Here is a 25,689-nt window from a genome sequence, read left to right on the forward strand (position 1 = left end):
AAAGATGAATATCATAAAAAGATTTGCGGAATTTTTAAAATTCATGTAAAAAACAACATTTCATATATAGATATATATATTACTTACCTGAGTGGCAGGTAAACATACCTAAATCCCATAGTTTTATAATTATAATACCTAACTTAATTCAGAGACATAAAATTTGTTTCATAATATCTCTGCTAAATCGTGTTAAAATATGCATGCAAAAACTTCCCTATTTTTCTTACATCATTAATAATTCATCATATCTTTAATAAAAACATTTGGGGGGGGGGGGGGGGGGGGGGGGACAGATCGACAAAGTAAAATGGGCCGAATCGACAACGGGATGGACCATTTTGGGACAGATCAACCATGGGATGGATCGACCTGACATGTATCATATCGATTTTACCAAATTAGTCTTCTTTTTTTTTTTTGGATAGAAATTTAATGAAATATAAGGAAAGGAGAAAATTTGGCCTAAACTGGAGAAAAAACCCAGGGCCCCTGCATTATATAATCAGGTACTCTAACCACTGAGCTACCCATGCTTTTTGCCCTGGCAGGATTTAAAAAAATCCTGCAAGTGGTATGTCAGCAGCACCAAATGTATATATACATGTATAAGATAAGATAAGTTTATTCCAATTTTGGGCCCAGAGGGCATAACAGTAAGACAGTTTATAAAGAAGGAAATTCAAAAAAGAAAGAAATTACAACATCAACTACAGGTTACATAGACTGCAAACTGCATGTGGATGAATTGCTAATCATGTATATATACAAGTAAATGAACAGTATCAGTATTATACCAATATATGAATAATAAACTATAATGATTTTTGCAGTTTTAAAGCATCACTTCTTTTTCTGAAAGTCTGCACTTAATATTCACTCAATTTGACAATTACTGGTTTGTCTTCGTTAATCATCAACCAAGTAAATTTGTCCTTATTTGTTAGATAGGTAAAATTTTTGTTGAGCTTGTATATACCATTAAAAAACATATTTCTCTCTTCAACGTAGAGTGGACAATCAGTAAGGAAATGAAATTCATCTTCTACACAATAAAGGTTACATAATTCACATATTCTTTTGTTTCTTTCTAAAGAAATCTTCTGGCCAGAATTGGTTTTTGTAAATTCATATCTTCCTCTTTCAATTCGAAGGTCATGTGCACTAATTCGAAATCTACATAGAGTTTTTCTTAATTCTAGGGATTCTAAAAATATATAACTTTCCATAGTAAAGTTTTCTTTATACGAAAAATATGTTGTGTTTTCCTGATTTCTGACCCTCTTCACGTCGTTTTGACCAGTAAAGTAAAAATTCTTTCTGTACCTGATATAGGAAAGGAGAAGAGAAAATTTTGGGAATCAAACCTGGGCCCCTGCATTACTAGTCAGCTGGGATCTTTAAACACTGCACATGCATGGAAGAGTTCTAATGTACTCTCATAATCTAATCAATTATAGCAGCTGGGAGGTGCCAGGTACGTAGTGTATCAATATTAATTTAACGGGTGGCCATTTATCATCTGATGGCTGCCACTTAAATATTCATCTCGCAGCTGCCATGCAATTACATATAGAGACCACCTCCAAATTCACATATGGCAGCCAGTGCCACTTAATTTATGATTTTATGATACATGTACTTTTTTAAAAAAAATTGCTCACTTCTTTGCTGGTTACAATTTTAGGCAATGCGAAGTCACATTAGTAAATTCCTTCTTCTAATAACACAATTTTCTGGTTTATAAAAACATGACACATGCTTACTTAGCGTGTTCAAGTGTTAGGAATTCAATCTTGGCAAAAGAAGCCTGGTATACTACATTGAAAATAGTATGGACAACTTCTATATATGTACATAATTTTAAATGATCAAGAAAAAATTATGGTTTTCTGAGAAGTATCTGCAGTAGCTAACTTTATATGTCCACTCCAGCATTAAATATTTATTTTTTTACCTCTAATGTGCTAACAATGCACAACGTACAGTATGCAGACAAATTGAATAACATGCTTATATTTACACTAAATTTAGATGTGATTTTTTTCCATGTCATTGCAATATCTCTCTCCATGTTCGTCTGAGTCAGCAATGTATATGTAATATTGGTTATATTGTACATGTAATATTGTACATGTAACTGTGATGTCAGTTTGTTGAACAATGTAAATTATTGCCTTATAGAAAACTGCACATTTTCTTCTTTTCTTTGGTAACAAATTCATGTTGGAATGTAAATAGAGGTACATGTAGATGTGTACCGGTATATTATTCTGAAGTAGCATATGACCAACCATCGGCACGTCATAGAACATCAGCTTTAAAAGATTTTGCTCATCATACATGTACACGTATTTTTTTGATGTCATTAAATTCAGGTATTCATACATGCTGATTAATATTTAAGAAAAAGCTAACCCCAACTGCATCATAAGACAAGCTGCTGATCACTCAAGAATGTAATGAAAACAACACTGTTGAACATATCCCAAAGATTTTAATGAAATGACAAAATAACAATAAATCATGGTCTCTCAGCGCTTCTTTTTAGATTTCTGAGTTTTGAAGTTTCTGCGAGACTGTTTCTGTTTTTGCCTTTGTTTCTGAAAAGCCTCTTTTCTGGCTTTTAGTTTTCGCTGTTTGAAGATTTCGTCTGGATGCTTCAGCTCTCGTCTGCTTCCCTTCTGATCATTGTTGTCTTTGTTACTGACTTTTGTATGCCCTGTGGAGAAATCATGATAGCATTTTCTATTGCATAACAATAACATGAATATAAATTGTGCAATAATATTCTTTGATCTCTGCACAATACAGAAAGAAGAGAAGAAGAAAAAGAAATATACAAACAGCAATGAACAGTGTGCAAGTAATTTGTTATATTTTACTGTTTCCATCATGTCTGTAATGCTGTTTCCTACTTACAATTCCTTTGTCTGGTTCCCGTGACCTTTAATCTGTAGTCTGGTTCCTTCTTCCTGTTGTCAACTTCTTCCTCTTCATCACCACTATCATTGGCTGTAGCCATTTTGTTTCTATTCAGCCAGTCCTTGTAAGTAAATATCAGTTAAGGAGGCCAATTCAACATTTACATTGTATTGCAAAATAATCTAAAACAAGAGGTACTGTGAGCAATGCTCACTAAGAATACCCCCCGCTTATCCCAATCTCCCAAAGGGTGTTGGTAATAGGTATAAACTACCTCTTTTCTGAGTGTAAAAAACAAATGGCATGACAAACCGAACCATATTGCTACTTCGATGTCCAGTGCGCTTGACCTTTGACCTTTTGACCCCAAAATCAATAGGGAACATCTTCATCCCATGGGTAGTCCATATGTATGATATGGTGACTGTAGGTGGAAAGGATAACGCTTTAGAGCCCGGAAACCATATTGCTACTTCGATGTCCAGTGCACTTGACCTTTGACCTTTTGACCCCAAAATCGATAGGGAACATCTTCATCCCATGGGTAGTCCATATGTATGATATGGTGACGGTAGGTGGAAAGGATAATGCTTTAGAGTCCGGAAACCATTGCGTCTACAGACGGACGGACGGACGGACAGACGGACAACCCGATTCCAGTATACCCCCCCCACAACTTGTTGCGGGGGGTATAAAAATGAACAGTTAAATGCAACACAGAATCACATGAAATCATAACTACTGAAATTGTGACGTTGACTACCTCAGAGGTCACTAGGCTAAAGTACTCTTTTTACATGTATTCTTAAACAGAAAAATCCCCACAATTTCATTAATTTTAACCTTATATTCAGCCTCACATCTAATCTGTCACTATAAAAAAATATACTGATAAATCCAAAAATTTCTAAATCATCTAATTGAGTCAAAAAATTCCCTAGCTCATGAGATCTTGATTTATACATGGGATTCTAATCCATGGGCTATGAATATCAAGCACTGCTTAGAAAATTTGGGATTTCTAGCTTTGACTGAATTTTTACCTCATAATTCATTAAAACCTGTTATCAATATGATTTCACAATGCATTCATGACCAAGTATTACAATATCAAAACTCAAAAATATTTGTTTCAAATAAACTTATATTCTTCATAAATATTAATGTATATGAAATGGAACTAAAGGTCTGCTTATGTTGATATCCTTACAAATAGATTAGATAGGTCTGCATTAGCAAAGCTTAGACTGAGTTCACGCAATTTAGAAATTGAAAGAGGAAGACATATTGGAGTTGAGCATAATAATAGTATTTGTAAACTGTGCAATAGTAATAACATACAAAATGAAACTCATTGTGCAAATGTTATGAACAAGAAAGAGAATCCCTAAACAATAAATTATTAATGTTACATAACTTCGATTATAAGCTGATCAATGATGACAATATTAGGTCAAAGTTATTATTGAATTCCAAGTCCTATAGTGTATTTAAATGCCTGTCAAAATTTATTGAAGATGTGTCTAATAAAAGAAATTTCCTTCAAGCAACTGACTCCAATATGTTTACATAATTTATCATGAGAAAGTCCTATGACTATTCTTAAATATATGTATTATGACTCCATATACTATTCCTATATACAATGTACTTATTATGGTCCCTTTATCTCATGTACACCTTATATGCAGTGTAATATATCATAATAATATGATTTTGTCTGGTGCCATATTCATGCATTCAAATCACTGATTGTATTTTGAATATTATTGTTTCTATGGTATAATCTATAATATGTGCCTTTGTGCTTGTGCAAATAAATAATTGGCATTGTCTAATTTAAGGCCACAACACTCACCAGCTTCTTTTTACAAAGAATATACATATACAGTGGAGCCTCGGTAATCCGTACCCCATTAATCCGGACGCTTCACCTTCCGGACGATTTTTCTAGGGAACGGAATTTTTATACATTATTTTGCATCATTAATCCGGAAATTTGCGTTCCGGATCCGGACGGTCACTTTTTACTACAAAACGTTATAATGCATTGGAAATTGTACCGTTAATCCGGACGGTAATTTTGTTTAGGGAAGGTCTGTGTCGGACAATTTTGGCAAGGCGTAAATTATAAAGAAAACAAGTCACACTGTCTAATTGAAGCGATTACCTGTACCCTGTCAACACCTCCCTCCAATTAGGTGGTGTGTGATGATAAGTCCGTTATATAGCACGTGCCGATTGAGACATTGTATTGCCAATTTTCGCACATAAGATCGTTATTGCGTGTAGTATTGAATTTTGTAAATAAATCTGTAGCATATTATTTTATAGTCTTGATCAATAGCCTAATAGTATTAATAAATTAAACATCATGCCGTAATGATAATTTTTTTAAACTGCTACACATGTCAGTTATACTGATTCGTAAATTGATATCGGCTTATTCAAATCTAAAGAGTGTAGATTATACTTCTAGATTCTGGATTTTATACTGTTGATTGGCGTGAAATATACATGTATGTTCATGCACATGTATATGTAGTATAAGGTTTTAACGTTTAGAATGTCACGCATGTAGAATGTACCTGTGTACGATTGATTCTTGTTACGATGTTGTAGAGCTTTATTGCTTTCAAATTTTTAAACTCTGGGTAGAAGTGAGAAAATTACCATTTTAAGAAAAATGACAATTAAATTCTGTATGTACCTGTAATGTTAGTTTCACCCGAGTTTTGTTCCGTTATTATCGCATCATGAAAATAATAGGTGCGCGTGACTAGATCAAAGCAGTAGTAGGTCTTGATATTACGAGCTTAAATGATTTTTTTCTCCCGATATTGTCTTGGATAATTATAGAATAAGAAATATAAACTCTGGCAGATTGAATTTTGGTTAAAGAATGTTGTCAACTGACATGATAATCACGGAATTCTTATATCAACTTTGGACGATGAAGAGTGTTTTAACAGACCGCCGAACCCGTGAATCGTGACAGATGGAAATTACTGGCCTCTTTAAGAAGTAAAAGTGTGATGAAATGTTTGAAGTGTAAATGATTATGTTAGTTACTAATGATTTATTTACTTATAGTTACATAAAGTGCTTCATTATTTGTTTTAGTGCATACGGTACACAGTTTTCTATATTCATTTGTAAGGTTCATATATACGTACAATGTAAGCACAGGCAAATACACTGAACACGTACATTAACTTTTAGTGCTTTGAAATGCATGTAAATGTTAACATTATCATAATTTTTTTACTAATGCAAATGGTCAAATCCAATGATAGAATGTGTTTAATTCACTATGCATCAATAAAGTAGGCACATAAGTATTGGTTACTTATGTAAAGATAGAAAATATGCGATTCAATTATCCGGACGCTTCATTTATCCGGACGATTTTGCTGGGAACCAAAGTGTCCGGATTAACGAGGCTCCACTGTATTTCAAAAGCTCATTTGAGGTGCATACGGTTTTCTACAGAATTTCTAACACTTAAAGGGACATGACCATGATTTTTGATTGAGTGCAAATGACAATTTTTTTTGGTTATAGAAATAAAGGTCTTTTAATTATAAATCAGTGGATTAAATTTTTTTTTTTTTTTTTTACACAGGATACAATTTGTATTTACATAAAATCCAGCTCCCTAAATCATATTTGCAAACACCATGTTAATCTATATCTAGAGTGAGAACACCAACATGATTTCTAAAAACTATGTAAATATTGCATGCAGTATTTAGACATATGTTATTGCTAAATCGATTTAGGGAGCAAGCAAAAAGAAGCAAGAATGGAAAATCTTCGTCGTAAAAGCTTTTTTCTCTGCAGCCATCAACTTTAGAGCCATGTTAATAGCTGTAAACATAAATATGACTTGTGGCTTGTTTTAAAAATGAAAAGTTTAGATGTCTCAAATACATCTTTACATCAGTTTTTGAAATTTAGGTTTTTTGCCATTTTACACAACTCAAATACTACCAAATTACTGTTAATATCCAAGTATTTTTTCACCAAATATCGTGTCCATGCCCCTTTAATATTTTTGGAACAAATTTGACTAATGTTTCCAGTTTGGAAATCTTGGCATAAACTGTGATAAAAATGTATGTGCACAAAGTTGAAGGATATGCACGAGATTTATAGGAGGCTGATATCAATGCCCCACTCTCGGTTCTGATCTTTTTCTTGTTGGCTGCCTGTTCAATAGTGCTGACAAATTTCTTCTTCTTTCTGTCCCTATGAAAATATAAACAAAAATACATGTGTATCAATCCTATCAATGATTTATAATAGTGAGCACAGCAAGGAGCCCTGGATTGAACACTTAAGGAGGTACTCTACATCGTCATAATGGCTGACTTCCTTTTAAAACATGAATATCAGCAATATTTGTCTATCCATTTCAAATAACATTGCCTAGCTGAGTAGGTTAGTATGTCGACCAAAATAAAAGAACAAAAAAGCATGTCAACTGCTGAACTGTAGATTGTGGGTTTGAAGCCAGCAGAGGTTTTTTAAATTTTTTATCAGGTTGCTTTCTACTAAAACTGCATTTTTTGCATAAATAAAGTGAATTTGAAAGTTTTCAATTTCAAATATTGTTGTACATATCCTCCTCCTTTCATCCATATCAAATTTCTCTGGTGTAGCACTCCTTCTTAAAGACCAGGACAGAGAAAATTTTACTAATACATATTCAAAGAATTTTTGATGTCGAGAAAAATCTCCCATATTTCTAACAACCATTCTTTTTCATCTCACAAAATCAAATGTTGTTGGCCCATGAATTTTCATGGATTACCTCAATTCTGACCTATGCCTTATGATTCAGTGTGCCTTACTGATTGAGAATGAGTAGGCCTATAAATGTATAATAAAATGTAATATTTATAGGTTATAAACTTTGTATGGGAAAATATGATGACCGAGTTTTTTGGCGCGTAGACGGACCGAGCTTGCGAGGTCTGTCCGCGACAAAAAACGAGGTCGTCATATTTCCCATACAAAGTCTATAACCTTTTTATTATATACTTTCAATTTCATTTAGAAACTAACTATAATTTTATTTTTAACAATAACTTTATCGGTTTAACTGAGTAAAAATGAAAAATTTGAAAATTAACGGCGTAGAAATTTGATTGTGACGTAACGTTTGCAGGTCGGAATGTTTCCGGGCATATATCGTTTGATATATGCCCGCAAACTTTTAAAGAAAAAAGAAGAGATGAAATTGAAAGTATATAATAAACTATAATTATACATGTAGCTAGGACAATGGATAACAAGTCACAGCCTATGCTTTGATGTCACAATGCAAATGATGAACTGGAGGATTTAATTGAGGAGATTCTGTTTTCTGCAACAGAGAATACAAACCTCTGGATTTTCCTCATCTAAAAAGAGCAACTGCTCACATTGTGTTTCATGTTTCAGCTCTTTGGTATGCCTGGTGATGGAAACCCTTTCATTCCCTTAGGGTTAATTTTAGCATGCACACACAAAATGGAAATCAACTATGTCAATTTACTTACTATGACAGAGATATATTGTACTTACATCTTTGAAAACATGTAACTGTAATGATCTTGATATCAAAGGACTCATGATCAGCTTAATTAATGATAGGCTTCTGAATGGGTCTCAATAGAGGTCATGTCAAGTGCAGTTGTAAAATATTTAGTGTTATTATATACCCAACAATGTATCGTTCTTTGATACTGTGGATTTCACAGCGTGTGATCTGGTTTAATTCCGGATCAACGCAACGTTATTTGTGGAAAATATTGACCGCGTCACAAACAAAACTGCGTACACAAAACATAATTGTATGGTATGTACAGTATGTGTTTTTTTTTTATAAGTTGGATTACATTTATTATCTTATAAATGTGGATTTAAAATGCATAAGGGGGTATATAATAAATTTATCATTACTACAGTAACTTGATCCGAAGAGTTGGATCGCGTCTCGTTGACAGGCGCGGATCATCAGATCAAACTCGATGCTTCGCGTCTCGTGTGATCTGATGATCCGCTCCTGTCAACTTGACGTGATCTGACTCTTCGGATCAAGTTACTGTAGTAATAATATATATTTAGTCCCTACTGTACGTTGGATCACCTGGTAAAATTTGCATGTGAGCTATTCCCAGTAAGTCGTTAAACTAAATCATCTTTTGCACACCAAGCCAATCTAATTAAAATCAGACTTCTTAGATCCACGTCGTATACTCTGCGTAAGAAGATCTGACATAATCCGACTTGGGGTCATGTTCAATTGAACTTTATGTTGGCCAATCAGCACATCACCAATGATCTCTTCGGTGTTCACAATTCAAGGAAAATGGATGTGATTGTTTGATTTAAAAGAAAACACATCGCAGCTAGATGTGACATCACAATGTACTGTTTAGTACTTCGACTGGTGTTATATTCCTCGCATTAATTAAGTACACCATCTTGAAAACTATTCAAATCGTACCTATCCCTATTCATAAGTAAATCACATTTCACAATTTATTTAATTTGGGTGTATTTTACATAGTACGATTTGTTGTTTGAATGAACGAAATATATCAGGCATTATTGCAAAAGTTTAAAATTCTTTATGTGAGAATACACAATTTTATAGTGTGGAGTATACTTCGTGGTAGAGAGATTACTGCAACTTATTTACGAATTGCCGGGAACCACCTAAATAACTATCATTGTTTGTATGGCACAATCTGACTGGCTGATAGTTCTTATGAACATTCCAAGCGAAATGTCATGCGGATGTGATCCCCTATGGGGTTATGTCAGATCCTATTGTAGTGATTGTGAGCTTATCTTAGGATCTGATTTTGATTAGATTGCATACCAACCTAGACATCTATTAATATTAATCAGATCCAAAAGGGGAATGTCTGGGGGTTGAACAAATTTTTCTTTAGGTGAATCAAGCTTCATATGTTCTAAACATTAATGCAATAGATATTTTATTATACAGAATTCTTATTTATTCTCAAAATGTCCATTTGCAATAGAATTATGGTTTGAATAACTTGACATTTTGCTTCAACAATGCAGAAGAGGAATGTGGGTTCTACTGAAGTGGGATATGATTCCCCAATCACATGACCAAAAAAAACCAATCACATTACTTCTTCATGAAATCTTATATATGAGGTATGATATTAAATCATAGTTACAGAGAAAAGAACTCACAACACAATTTTTTTCTACATGCAAAGAATCAACTAACCATTTGATGTGAGATGTAGCTTTGGATTTATTTATCTCATCTCGTAAGTCTAAAACTGCACTCGATGCCTCCTTGTCAAAAGAAGTTCCCAGACTCAATCTTAAAAATAACAACAAGGTTACATCATTAGGTGATACACAAAATGTAATATAATTCATCCTTCTTGCGGGATTTATAATGATATCACTTTAGTTACCCCTGCTCCGACTGGAAATCCTTGGGACGATAGTGCAGGTAATTTTCTTCATCTCTGACACTCTCCGATTTACGTTTCTTTTTTCTTTTTGGATCAAATACTTTGCTATTGGCCTTCCTCTTTCCTCCAATTACAGTCCGGAATGTTTCCTGTTTCAATTTAGAATATCTATGAAAGAAGAGGCCCATGGCCACATCGCTCACCTTAGTCACTTTGGCCCATATCTAAAGATTTTACATACATATTTGCATGTAAAACTTTGGTCCCTTTTGTGACCTGAACCTACCCCCGGGGGGCCATGATTTTTACAAACTTGAATCTGCAATATGTCAGGAAGCTTTCATGTAAATGTAAACTTTTCTGACCCAGTGATTCTTCAGAAGATTTTTAATGATTTTCCCTATATATTTGTTTGTTAAACTTTGATCCCCTATTGTGGCTGCATTGTACTCCCCGTGGCCATGAATTTAACAAACTTGAATTTGCATAATGTCAGGACACTTTCATGTAAATTTCTACTTTCCTGGCCCAGTGGTTCTTGAGAAGAAGATTTCTAAAGAATTTCCCTATTTAGAGTTAATTCTCTTATTGTGGCTCCATCCTACCCCCGGGGGGCCATAATTTTTACAAACTTAAATCTTCACTATGTCAAGAAGCTTTCGTGAAAATGTAAACTTTTCTGGCCCAGTGATTCTACTTGAATCTGCACTATGTCGGGAAGCTTTCAGGTCAATTTCAGCTCCTCTGGCCCAGTGATTCTTGAGAAGATTTTTAAAAAACCGCACCCTATTTTTGCATTTTTGTGATTATCTCCCCTTTGAAGGGGCATGGTCCTTCATTTGAACAACCTTGAAAGCCCTTCACCCAAGGATGTTTTGTGCCAAGTTTGGTTGAAATTGGCCTAGTGGTTCTGGAGAAGATGAAAATGTGAAAAGTTTACGCTGACGACAGACAACAGAGAAATTTTGATCAGAAAAGCTCACCTGAGCCTTCAGCTCAGGTGAGCTAAAAACGTGCAGCGCTGAATTTCGTTCAAATGGCTATAACTCTTCTAAAAACTGGGAAAACCATGATAAAAATCCAATTTGTTTGGAAGTTGTTTATGATGAAGCTACACAGCAAGTGTCATATCTTAATGTCCTAGAGCATGACCAAAATGTGCAGAAATTGAATTTTATGCAACAGGCCATGACTCTTGTAAAGCGGGGTCCATCATCACAGAAGTTAACCTTGATCTGTATGGTTGTTTGTCAGAAAGGTATACAGCAAGTTTCTTATCAATACTTCAAAGCATGACTGAAACAAAAGGCCCATGGGCCACAATACTCACCTACCCTTTCTCCAAAGTTCATATTTCAAAAAAAGGAAGATTTTCAAATATTTCCCCATACACTCTCATGTGAAACTTTGAATCCATGTGGCCAAACCCAACCCCAGGGCATTGATTTGAAGAAACTTGAATCAGCACTACTTAGCGATACTAGTGACTATAATATGACTAATCCTGGCCCTGCTGCTCATGAGAGTAAGATTTATAAAAAATTATCTTTCTGTAAAACGTTGATCCCTTGTTGAAGCTTCAGATTACAAAACACACCTGTAGATTACACTACACACCTGTAGATTACAATACACACTTGTAGATTACACTACACACCTGTAGATTACACTACACACCTGTAGATTACACAACACACCTGTAGATTACACAACACACCTGTAGATTACACAACACACATGTAGATTACACTACACACCTGTAGATTACACTACACACCTGGACGCTGTTTCATCAATAAGTGTAAATTTTCAACTAACTAAGTCTTACGCCGACTACGTAAATCTAGTTACGTACAATCTTAGTTTAGCGCAAACCGTGTTTCACGAAACGACGTAAATACATGCGTACGTTACTACTCGACTAACTTTTCAACTAAGCTTACGTGCTTAGTTACCGCGCCCTGAGCATGCGTACATCATACTTTCGGTTTTTTTCACTTGTCGTCTGGACGAAAATAATGAATGAAAAGAACGCAAAAAAAAAAATACACAAGCGGAATTGGGAGGAGACAGAGATGGCCGTGTTGGCAGAGGCAGTAAAATTTTCCTATACCATACTATTTGGGCACTGCATACTAAATCAAACATATCACTCCATAAACAAAATTTGTTTTTATGTATATAGGCCTATGTATATATTTTACATCTCTTCTTCTTCAAAAAGTAGTTGTTTTATGATTTCAAAGGTTATTATATTTTAAGTGCATGTAGGTCGACACGATACATGTACATCTACATTGTATATAGATATTAACTATATATTTATACTTTAATTGGATAATTAATGTAGACTCGTGGGCCTAAATGTGTTTGAACAAATTGAAGATATGTGCATATTTTACAGTTTGGGATTATATACAGGCACGTACCATCGTTTTGCAAAGTGACGGGAGGGGGGGGGGGGGGGGGGGGGGGGGACTGGGACATAGATTAGATGTTGGCCTGGGACATAGATTAGATGTTGGCTTTTGAAATAATCTTTTTATCCTGCGTTATAACGCAAAAAATAAAAAAAATAAATAAAATGTTTTGTCCTATCTGCAAAATCCTAATTCGGAGGGGTGGGGGGTGGGGGTGACGGGGGTGGGGGTGGGGGATGGAGTGGGTGGTGTTGGAATCTTTTGCAGTGATTTCCACAATTTTTTCTCTCTCAGGTTTCATTTTCTTCAATCGTTGGGGTGCTAGAGTCTTCTATTATGAGTGCATCAAAACATTTTCCTTGACAAAGTACAAAATTTTAAAAAATCGTATTGTTAAAAAAAGTGGAGTAGAAATGCAAGGTGACCCCCTCCCATTCACGCCGATTAGTGCCTAATATACATGTGCATGTCGATGTTTTTCTTTGTTTGATAACATAAAATATATATCTGCACGGATTATCCTGCACATCACTTATTACCGAAATTCGTCAAGTATCAAACTGTTACGAAGACTTTTTTTTTTAATTTGGAAGAACTTTATTATCATAATATAGTTATATGATGTATCTCTTAAGACGGGATATTTTTTCAAGATTTAAAATATACAATGGAAAATAGTAGATCTTAAAGTAACTGTTCATAAAATATACATTACACTCCCATAAATCCACCCACCATACGATTGAGATCGAATTGAATCGGGCTCGCTAATCATTTGTTCCAAGTAAGTCAGAGCGGAAGTTTTGAAGAGATTTATAAATAGCTTACATATAATACAACAAAGTGAATGTTCCCTATACGGTGGACTACTTTACAAAGGGATTTGGGAATAACACTGTGCGTTCATCATTCGTGTACAGATAGACACTTGTGAAAGTAATCATACAGTAAAGGCAAGCCATAAATTTACTAGTTTTCAAAGGGAAGTAACCCTTATGGCCTTACATATTTATCGTTGTAAATGTCTAAAAGCATCCTGTCTTGAAAAAATCGATCACGACGCAAAGCTCGTCGGTAAAAATTCCACATATATTTACAAACAGCTAACAGTTGGCCATGATTTTTGCTTACGTAGATACTTGCGTAAGGGTTCGACCTGACGTAGTGTTTCTACTAGTTAGTAGAAAACTTGTGTAAATTCCAATCTTACGCCACTTGATGAAACGGACTTGCGTAAAATATTTAGTCTAGTCAGAAAGTTACGCCAAACTAAGCTTACACAACTAGTTACGATGTTTGATGAAACAGCGTCCTGTAGATTACAATACACACCTGTAGATTACACAACACACCTGTAGATTACACAACACACCTGTAGATTACACTACACACCTGTAGATTACACTACACACCTGTAGATTACACTAAACACCTGTAGATTACACAACACACATGTAGATTACACTACACACCTGTAGATTACACAACACTCCTGTAGATTACAATACACACATGTAGATTACACTAAACACCTGTAGATTACACTAAACACACCTGTAGATTACACTACGCACCTGTAGATTACACTACGCACCTGTAGATTACACAACACACATGTAGATTACACAACACACATGTAGATTACTCTACACACCTGTAGATTACACTAAACACCTGTAGATTACACAACACACCTGTAGATTACACTACACACCTGTAGATTACACAACACACCTGTAGATTACATTACACACCTGTAGATTACACTACACACCTGTAGATTACACAACACACCTGTAGATTACACTACACACTTGTAGATTACACTACACACATGTAGATTACACTACACACCTGTAGATTACACTACACACCTGTAGATTACACTACACACATGTAGATTACACTAAACACCTGTAGAATACTCTACACACCTGTAGATTACACAACACACCTGTAGATTACACAACACACCTGTAGATTACATTACACACCTGTAGATTACACTACACACCTGTAGATTACACAACACACCTGTAGATTACACTAAACACCTGTAGATTACACTACACACCTGTAGATTACACTACACACCTGTAGATTACACAACACACCTGTAGATTACACAACACACCTGTAGATTACAATACACACATGTAGATTACACTAAACACCTGTAGATTACACTAAACACACCTGTAGATTACACTACGCACCTGTAGATTACACTACGCACCTGTAGATTACACAACACACATGTAGATTACACAACACACATGTAGATTACTCTACACACCTGTAGATTACACTAAACACCTGTAGATTACACAACACACCTGTAGATTACACTAAACACCTGTAGATTACACAACACACCTGTAGATTACATTACACACCTGTAGATTACACTACACACCTGTAGATTACACAACACACCTGTAGATTACACTACACACTTGTAGATTACACTACACACCTGTAGATTACACTACACACCTGTAGATTACACTACACACCTGTAGATTACACTACACACATGTAGATTACACTAAACACCTGTAGAATACTCTACACACCTGTAGATTACACAACACACCTGTAGATTACACAACACACCTGTAGATTACATTACACACCTGTAGATTACACTACACACCTGTAGATTACACAACACACCTGTAGATTACACTAAACACCTGTAGATTACACTACACACCTGTAGATTACACTACACACCTGTAGATTACACAACACACCTGTAGATTACACAACACACCTGCAGATTACACAACACACCTGCAGATTACACAACACACCTGTAGATTACACTACACACCTGTAGATTACACTACATACCTGTAAATTGTCCTCGTCTGCCATCTGTTGCTCTGTATTCTCCCTATCACTGTCGTCTGCTTCTGCCTCCTTAGATTCTGACGTCTGCTCTATTCTTCTGTGGATGACTGTCTGATGGAAGGCTCTCTTCTGTTTCATTACATCAAAGCTCTTGTTCTTAGATGAGGTGTTGGTCTCAAAAATTGTCTAAAATTCACAGTTTTTTATTTATGGGTGAGATAAATTAAATTGTTTATCTATTTGGCTTCACTCACTATCATTTGTATATACAATGTACACAATTTTCCTTGCACTTATCAAATTGAAAATCTCAGTCAAAGACATATATATACATACAAGTATAAATAAATGTAGAATATTTGATTTGAAATTGATATTATTTGCTAGTACAGAATACGTATCCAAACTAGTAACCACTGACATCCATTTCTAATCTCATCTAAATTAAAACTGGGTTGCTCAAAACCTTGGTTAAATTTGACCACTGGTTAAATTTACTATCCACTGAATAACTAACCGCTGGTCAAATTTCTGTTGCTCAAAGTAAATTTAGCCCTAGGGCTTACTAATCAATGATTACGTACATTTAAACCTTTGGTTAAGCTTAACCAAGGTTTTGAGCAACCCAATCCAGACTTCTATTTATGTGATAGTGTAAATAGATGTCTAATCCCCTTTTTACTTTGCAGAGCAATCAGTTCCACGTAGTAGAAAGGTTAAATGCCCATATCTCCTAATTGTATAAAACAAATACCGAGTCCATTGATTAGATAGTCTGTTTGTGAAAATTACATTTTAATGAATGAATCAGAGCTTAAGGTAACTGATTCATTTTAATTTTCTGTTAAGTTTTTTTTAACAATTTCTAATGAAAAAATATTATATTTTTATAAGTAACGAAATGGTATTTAATTTGGAATGTTCCGATTCACATCCTGAAACTTGGTATCTGTAAACATCCCTGTATTTCTCAATCCCAACACTTAATGAGAGTCTAGAAAATGTTTAAAAATTATATTTCTCATTCCTGACACTCAATGACAGTGTAGAATATGTTTAAACCCATAATTCCAGGACTCATTGACAGTATAGAAAATGTTTAGAATCGTATTTCTGAATCCCAGCACTCAACAAGAGGTACTGTGAGCAATGCTCACTAAGAATACCCCCCGCTTACCCCAATCTCCCAAAGGGTGTTGGTAATAGGTAAAACTTCAGTATTATGATCCAAAAGGTATCTAGGAACACAGCATCTCCATGCGATGAAAAAAGCCATTAAAGAATTTAAATGGAAACCATATTGCTACTTCGATGTCCAGTGCGCTTGACCTTTGACCTTTTGACCCCAAAATCGATAGGGAACATCTTCATCCCATGGCTAGTCCATATGTATGATATGGTGACTGTAGGTGGAAAGGATAACGCTTTAGAGCCCGGAAACCATATTGCTACTTCGATGTCCAGTGCGCTTGACCTTTGGACCCCAAAATCGATAGGGAACATCTTCATCCCATGGATAGTCCATATATATGATATGGTGACGGTAGGTGGAAAGGATAATGCTTTAGAGCCCGGAAAACATTGCGTCTACAGACGGATGGATGGACGGACGGACGGACAGACAGACGGACAACCCGATTCCAGTATACCCCCCCACAACTTGTTGGGGGGGGGGGGGGGGGGGGGGGGGGGGAGAGGTATAATGACAGTGTTACAGTAGAAAATGTTTAGAATCGTATTTCTGAATCGCAGAACTCACTGTATGTCCTTTGTATGATTTGAGAGCATTCAGGAGATCATTCCTGTGCTGTTCCTCTTCACCAAACTCAGACGCTACAAAGTCATTCAAGATGTTTAATAGATAGCAGCTGTCAATTTACCTAATAAATCAATTTCAATTAAACCAAGCTCTACTGTCTTGTAAATGGTTAAATTTATGATTAGGGCTGTTCCAGAAATGATCAAATGGGGGGGTCGGGCGGCAAATGATATTTTTTTGTGTGGGTGGTCGTATTTTTTCATATTTTAATTGGTCCGTGGTTGGACTGTTAAAAAAATATTTATTATGGGTAGTGGGTAGTTTCTATTGTTTTATTTTGTGCCACGTGGGTGTTGAGTTTTCAGAATATTTTTATTGTCGCTCTTGTTGTGTTGGTTACAAAACGTCGGAGGGAAAATTGAAAACGTGCTTTCGAAATGCTGCTTTCGAAATCGGAAATCGGAAGTAACATAGAACTATTCGAGTTGTCGCTCTTTGCAGCGCATAACTTTCCATTACGGCACTCTTCAAATTAGAGGCGCGTTTAGTAGGGTCCCTTTGGACGTGATGGCGGCGAACTCTGTTCTGTAGATTATTACAGTTTACAGTGCATCGATTTTGGGAATATTTTGAAACCAATAGGTATTCCGTTTTCTAATAAAAATAGGCAAACCTTAGTTGATTTATACGAGGGTACCGATGCGTTATATTTATCAGTCGGTGTGATGGTGATATAGAGGCCTCCGGGCGCGGGCTCCATTAGAAGACGAACGATTCGTGGAAAAACATATCCATACCTATTTCATGATAATAGCATCGTTTGGACTCCCAATCTTTCCAACATTCCCGCCATAGAATCCTTTGATTGTTGATGTGACATCGTTTCTTCAGAACTACTGTGATACAATGTCGCACAGGCATTACCGTGTCATTGACTAGAATGTTTGTCCCGAAAACCTCGCGAGATTTGTACTGTTTTCATTTTTAAAAATATTTTTGTGGTGGGTCTGGTTAGTTTTTTTTTTTTTTTTAGATGGGTCATTGTAAAATGAGTTTATTAATTTGATGGGTCATGGGGTAATTTTTTATATTTTTTTATGGGTGCTTGGTATATACAAAAGGTGCCTCCCGACCCCCCCATGTATTTATTTCTGGAATAGCCCTTAACAAAAATCCAAATTTGTGAACATTTCTACATTTTCTATAAAGGATATATACTTTTATTAACCATATAATTTTTGCTTCCTGAACAAAAAAAAATTATTGCAATCCATGTATTCTTCTAAATATCTTTTGTTCAATGCACTAAATATGCACCACAATCATTATTTTGAGTAACTATCTCATTTTTATGGTAATTTCTAAATGTTACCTTAAAATCTAGAAAGGTTTAGATAGTTGGGAAATTATCCGTTGAAGTCATCAGTGATAACTACATAAATACAGTGCTACAGTGAACAAATGCACAACACACACATACATCGCACAGTGAACAAACGCACAACACACACATACATAACACAGCGAACAAACGCACAGCACACACATACATCGCACAGTGAACAAACGCACAGCACACACATACATTGCACAGTGAACAAACGCACAGCACACACATATATCGCACAGTGAACAAACGCACAGCACACACATACATCGCACAGTGAACAAACGCACAGCACACACAAACATAACACAGGTAACAAACTCACAGCACACACATACATAGCACAGTAAACAAACGCACAACACACACATACATAACACAGTGAACAAACGCACAACACACACATACATAACACAGTAAACAAACGCACAGCGCACACATACATCGCACAGTAAACAAACGCACAACACACACATACATAGCACAGTAAACAAATGCACAGCACACACATACATCGCACAGTGAACAAATGCACAGCACACACATACATAGCACATCGAACAAACGCACAACACACACATACATAACACAACGAACAAATGCACAGCACACACATACATAGCACATCGAACAAACACACACATACATAACACAACGAACAAATGCACAGCACACACATACATAGCACAGTGAACAAACGCACAGCACACACATACATCGCACAGTGAACAAATGCACAGCACACATGAACAAAGCACGTTCTTTCAGATATGAAGTGGTTGGTCAGTAACTTAAGCTACTAGTATTTACCAAACATAGGATGCATTCCCATGGGAGAGGACTGAAGAATATCCTTGTATCGTTTAATTGACTCCTTTGCTGGAAGGGGGCGTGACCGTAGGTATTTCTTCAAGGCATTTCCAACCACTTTCTTCATATTCACCTGAATATATGTCACTCACATGACTTATAACGTTTTACAATCTAGCATAATGCTTGCATGTTAAACATACAGTATCTTCATTTTCACTCACACAAAGTAAATTTTGGAGGTTTCAATCAAAGCACAACTGAATTTGAGTGGTACGATTACAATTTGTCATTTCACTGTCTCACCAGATCGATGTGGTCTTTGTGCCAAAGCCTAAGTTGATCCTCTGCTTCATCAATTACTGACTGCGGAACATCTCCCATCACTCCATCGCTATCTGAAATATCACGCATTTCATTGATGATTAAGAAAAGAAGAGAGAGAGAGTGTGTGTGTGTGTGTGTGAACAATTTCTGACAAAACACACATTAAAATTTGAATGTACATATGTGGTGAAATCAAAATCAGATTCTACTTGCTCTAACCTGTTAAGTTTTTATGAGGTGTTGCTAAATTGAGAGATCTTCCTAAAAAGATGTACAAGTCCAAAAGGTAAGGTACTTCATCATGAGCCACTAGAGAAAAAGCATATCCCTCCCTTCCTGCTCGGGCCACTCGACCTGTGGGGACAGGATTTCAAGGTCATAAATACAGCAAAGTAACTTTTGATCAAATGAATTTTTTTTTAATCAAGCAAAGAAATCACGGCAGCAATACTGACCCACTCTATGAACAAAGAGCTTGGACTTAGCGGGAAAGTTCATATTAATGACGTTATCCAGTAGCGGTATGTCAATGCCTCGAGCTGCAAGGTCAGTCACAATAAGAACCTTGACCTTTTTATGCTGGAATTTGGCAATATTGATTTTACGGGCCGCAGGATCTAACGAGCTGTAGATATAAGTGGATTCTATTCCTGCGTAGGACAAAATCTGAAATATTACATGCATAGGGTGTTTAGAATATAACATGTGCATCACTTCAGAATGAGAGATACAAAAATCGTAATTGAAAGCACAAAGAAATTGAAACCTTGCAAAAGAAAAAAAAAATTCAAACCATATTTAAGTATTCCACATGATGTTTGGTTGCAGCAAATACAACAGATTGATGATCTGGATCAATGAGTTCTTTGAGTATGTATAACAATATGGCTGGTTTGTCATCTTCACGGCAGCGAAAGAATGATTGCTGCAATTTTTTCAAAAACACAATTTCAATAACATGTAGTATTTCCATATGTCCCTATTATTAACAAATTCAAATTCAGAATCTCACTCTGAGAGTAATTTTTTATAATAAATCATTAAAACTGCTGAAAAGATGAATGAAACACCTTGAGTTGTTCGCTGAGTTTAGTCTCCACATCCAGTCGGATTAGTGTGGGATCATGAAGCCCTGCCTTAGCAAATTCCACCAAGAGTCGGGGCAGTGTAGCCGAAAAGAGCACTGTCTGTCTGGATTCTGGAAGTCGATGGATAATCTCGTTCAGCTGTTCCTGAAAACCCATCTCAAACAACCTGGGTAAACAACATACATAGCCTGACCATTCTGTGTTCCATATTATCTTACAAATAATTCCATACCAGTGGCCTGATATACAAAAAATCTTACGACTATGATTAAGATTTAGAAACATTTCTTTATCATTCATCTTTTGCTGAGTTTTTTAACAATCACAAACAGCATATTCATGGCTGATAAAACTAGCATAAGATCTTGTGACATTCTTTTCATTTCATCATCAACGTAAGATTTTTTCTCAAAAGGGCCGAAGTATTACAAATCAAACGTAATACCTGTCCGCCTCATCAAAGACTACATATTCTACAGACTTCAGCTTTTTTTCCATCTCCATCAAAACATGCAACAGACGTCCGGGCGTGGCTATCACTCTGAAACAGGACTGAAGTATGAATCTCTGCTCAACAATTATTATTTACGATTACATGTACAATCATGCATTCATACAATAATGCCAAGTACATGATATTAATTTTCTTCATAACTTACATGTCAGGATTTTCGTGAAATGCAGCAAATTGGTCATCCATCCTGTAGTGAAAATTTCAAATTCATAAACTCTTTCCAATTAAAAAATATGCGAGTTTAATATACTGTAGATATTCCAACTATAATTGAATTTCCCTGACGGACACTGACAATGTGTACGTACTTATCTCCTCCTAGCACCACGGCAGCCATCAGTCCTGTGTATTTCCCAAGCTGTAACGCAAGGAACATAACAAAATTATTTCATGATATATAATATATACTGTAAACCAACTGTTATTTGACATTTTCGCAAGGTTTACGAATATTACTCAACATGAACCAGTCCTTTAATGTCTCTCATATTTGTTTAAAGATAATCTCAGTCGCGAAAATTAGTACCATAAAGTAGTTTATCACTGATAAATAGCGAAAAAAAGTCGTCGCAAATAAAATGTTGGATTATACAATGCACATTATACATGGCTGTTATGGAGGAAGCAGCAATTTAAATCAATTCATAACATTCCAACCTTTTGTCTTTTAAATGTCTTGTGAATAATAATTAAAAGTCGTACATCTTGCTATACAGGTATGAGAGAATGCTTTGAATATTTATAAAATGAATGGCACCTCTTTGGTGAACTTGAGAGTTTGTAAAGCTAATTCCCTTGTTGGGGATAAGATGAGGCCCCTTGCTCCGGACTTTGCCATGTGAGTTTTGAGTTTTTCAAACATTGGAATGAGGAATGCTGCAGTTTTTCCACTTCCTGTCCTTGCCATGGCAACCACATCTTTCCCCTCCATAATTAAAGGAACAGTCTGCAAGCAATAAATGAGGATTAAACATCAATGCATAGAATTTACATACAAATAATGATGAGGTCTACAGGCCGAAATGGCTAGACACTTGATTTCTAAAAAGATTAAATTATAATTATAAGTGTTCCATATTCTTGTCAAAAATAAGAGTATGCAAAATTCTTATTCTTGGGATGAGTGTGCCAAATTTTTTTTCAAATTGTGAGTGTAACTTGTTCTTCAAAGAGTTTATGCTTACAATATGGGAAACTTAACATTCAAGAAGTCTGACGGAGAAAGTGCTGTTTTTAAACATATTAAAATGATGACATGCTGCTGATGGATAACAAAGATAGGCTGACATCCTAATATCAATGTACAATACTGAATTCATGATCAGTGGTAACGTCTTCTGAAAGGTTAAAGACAATTTATTTGGATGACCTTGATCTTGTTTGGACTGTCTTACTTTGCTTGTTTATTGGTCCATGGAAGAAAAGTCAAACAAGATCAACACTCGTGCTGCAAAATACGCCCATCCAATACATTCAGTAATAGTGTACAGAACCATTCTTTAGTGAAAAAATGGCTATGACAATGTTGTTTTGAAAATTCTTCTAATTTCAGAGAGTATTAATCAAACATTAGTTCTAAGATGGTTTTGTTAGATGAAAAATTTGTTTGATTTCTCTGTCAAAATTTCGTTCGGAGTTCATCTGCACTAAACACCACGCGAGGCTACTTTTCTCTGGAATGTGTCTTCCCCGTTCTAATTTTAGCGCTATTTATAGAACAGGATTTTCCACACAAGCATTATATATAACGAAATGCATTTGTTTGATTTTTGTTTTTCATTGCTATCAAAAATTAGCACAACTAAAGATATGAATAAAATACAAATTAATTTAAAGAAACAACATACATAGGCGATGACGTGGCAGAATAGTCAATTTGATGACGTAGACCACTTACTGGTAGAAGTAGACAGATTACACAAGTTCCCGGTATGAATCGTCTGCTTTACGAGATCGATAACATGACTGAGCAAGTGGCGACTTCTGATCTGGTAAATATCAATGAAATTGAACTGCGTTATATGGGGCTCAGTCAACGAGTGCGTTTTAAACGTTTTCCTCGATATTGAAATGGAGCCGAATTGCATTCCACCGTTTCAACGACATAACCAGTGTTCAACGTCTCCTCCAACACGATGCAGCATAAATCCAGTCACCACTTGTTATCTTCCTTTATATTTAATTCAGCTTTTAACCATTGCACCTTTAATTTGGCGTATAATCCATTTAAATCTGCACAGTAACTGTTCCTGACCTGAACGCACAGCCATGCCGTTTTGTTTTTGTTTTCATTCTTGCCTATATGTATTCCTACGCGCCATTTCAGAAACGTTAATTCAAGCTTTTTGATGGGAGAAACTATTTGTTTTTCTATCTTAAAAACATAATTAAATGATAAGAAATAAAACTTATAATTCTTTGTTTGATGCATGTATCAAACGAAACATTGGACGGAAAACTTTTTCATCAATGCGCTATTATAAGTTTCATTTCTTAATTGAAGGAAATTTCACTCTAATAAATTAGAACTTAAACTGAGATGCAAAATCATCACTTTTTAAAATATACTTGGCACAAACACTACTAGGATCAAGTATGCCATGTTTCATGATCCTAACCTAGTTTTTCCTTCATGATTGCCCATGAAAATAACACCAATGGGAAACATGTGTACCAGCTATCCTAGCCTTAATAGTACTATTGTTATCCTTCCCACAAGGTATTGATGGATGAACAGACAGAGACACAGAAACACTGTACCTTAATACAACCTCTCCATGATGGTTGAATGTATCAAGTTTGAGTATCCTAGCCTTACAAGTACTGTTTTCATCTTGTTTTGTGCATTCATTATTACCCTTGTCAGTTTGATTTTGACCTTGAAAATCAATAGGCTTCTTCATCTATTCATTGAAAGCAAACGTTTCAAGTCTGATGATCCTAGTTGTTTCATTCCTCTATTAATTCAGAACATGTGTACCAAGTTTGAGGATCCTAGCCTTATAAATTTACAGTTGTTATCAGACTCACATGGTGCAGACATATGTGCACACATTGCATCAATATACCATTATATGACCAATCTAATGACTAAATTTAAAAATAGTTCCACACCTTCACACTACACAGAATTTTACCTTCCTCTGTATGGGGGTTGGTATTTTGTATCCTTTTCTCATAACACCTTTGTAAACTGAATGTGAAAGACCTGAAAAAAGAATTACAACAAAGAGTAAAGAATGTGATATGCTATCAAAATCTGTTTACTAATTCAAACAAGAGATGTTTGTAAAACACATATGCCCCCCATGGTGCAAAATTGAAAAGGGTTATACACACACATCATTTAATTGATAGTAGTATCATCAATTCAAATATTGAGCAGACAATATCTTCCTATGTCAAGAGTGAATTGACCATGTGACCTAAAAATCAATCGGGATCATCTACTCCTTATGCCGTACCAGCGCACCAAGTTTGGTGTCAATCAAACAAAAGGGTTATCAAGATATTGAGTGGACAGTATATTACTATGTCCAGTTTGACTTTTGACCATGTGACCTCAAAATCAATAGGAGTCATCTCCTCCTGAATATTCACCACTGTACTAAGTTTGATGTCTGTCAAGCAAAGGGTTCTCAAGATATTGAGCAGACAGTATATTCCAATGTCCAGTTTGACCCTTGACCTTTAAACATGTGACCTCAAAATCAATAGGGGTCATTTTCTCCTGAAGATGTACCAGTGCACCAAGTTTGATGTCTGTCAAGCAAAGGGTTCTCAAGATATTGAACAGAGTCAACAGACAGTATATTCCTATGTCCAGTTTGACCCTTGACCATGTGATCTCAAAATCAATAGTGGTCATCTTCTCCTGAAGATGTATCAGTGTACCAAGATTGATGTCTGTCAAGAAAAGGGTTCTCACGATACTGAGCACAGTATATTTCCATGTCTAGTTTGACCCTTGACCTTTGATCATGTGACCTCAAAATCAATAGGAGTCATCTTCTCCTGAAGATATACCAGTGTACTAAGTTTGATGTCTGTCAAGCAAAGGGTTCTCAAGATATTGAACAGAGTCAACAGACAGTATATTCCTATGTCCAGTTTGACCCTTGACCATGTGATCTCAAAATCAATAGTGGT

At 35.6% G+C, this 25,689-nt stretch overlaps 1 protein-coding gene across 1 annotated transcript in view; it reads right to left on the reverse strand.

The window, feature by feature from the left end:
* Window positions 1-2,477: 2,477 nt before the first annotated feature.
* LOC125646200 (ATP-dependent RNA helicase DDX54-like) overlaps window positions 2,478-25,689 on the reverse strand; it is a 28,609-nt gene continuing 5,397 nt past the window's right edge. The window contains exons 3-20 of the mRNA XM_048872379.2: window positions 24,678-24,748; window positions 22,298-22,486; window positions 21,849-21,898; window positions 21,686-21,727; window positions 21,472-21,567; window positions 21,009-21,192; window positions 20,732-20,863; window positions 20,394-20,604; window positions 20,158-20,292; window positions 19,918-20,009; window positions 19,612-19,744; window positions 17,415-17,488; window positions 15,656-15,841; window positions 10,380-10,528; window positions 10,184-10,282; window positions 7,069-7,176; window positions 2,923-3,053; window positions 2,478-2,722 (exon numbers count right to left, since the gene is read on the reverse strand). Coding sequence (XP_048728336.2) covers window positions 2,535-2,722; window positions 2,923-3,053; window positions 7,069-7,176; window positions 10,184-10,282; window positions 10,380-10,528; window positions 15,656-15,841; window positions 17,415-17,488; window positions 19,612-19,744; window positions 19,918-20,009; window positions 20,158-20,292; window positions 20,394-20,604; window positions 20,732-20,863; window positions 21,009-21,192; window positions 21,472-21,567; window positions 21,686-21,727; window positions 21,849-21,898; window positions 22,298-22,486; window positions 24,678-24,748 — 2,270 coding nt within the window. The 3' untranslated portion in view covers window positions 2,478-2,534. The remainder of the gene's footprint in view (window positions 2,723-2,922; window positions 3,054-7,068; window positions 7,177-10,183; window positions 10,283-10,379; window positions 10,529-15,655; window positions 15,842-17,414; window positions 17,489-19,611; window positions 19,745-19,917; window positions 20,010-20,157; window positions 20,293-20,393; window positions 20,605-20,731; window positions 20,864-21,008; window positions 21,193-21,471; window positions 21,568-21,685; window positions 21,728-21,848; window positions 21,899-22,297; window positions 22,487-24,677; window positions 24,749-25,689) is intronic.

This window comes from Ostrea edulis, chromosome 6 (assembly GCF_947568905.1).
Source record: "Ostrea edulis chromosome 6, xbOstEdul1.1, whole genome shotgun sequence".
NCBI classification, from domain to species: domain Eukaryota; kingdom Metazoa; phylum Mollusca; class Bivalvia; order Ostreida; family Ostreidae; genus Ostrea; species Ostrea edulis.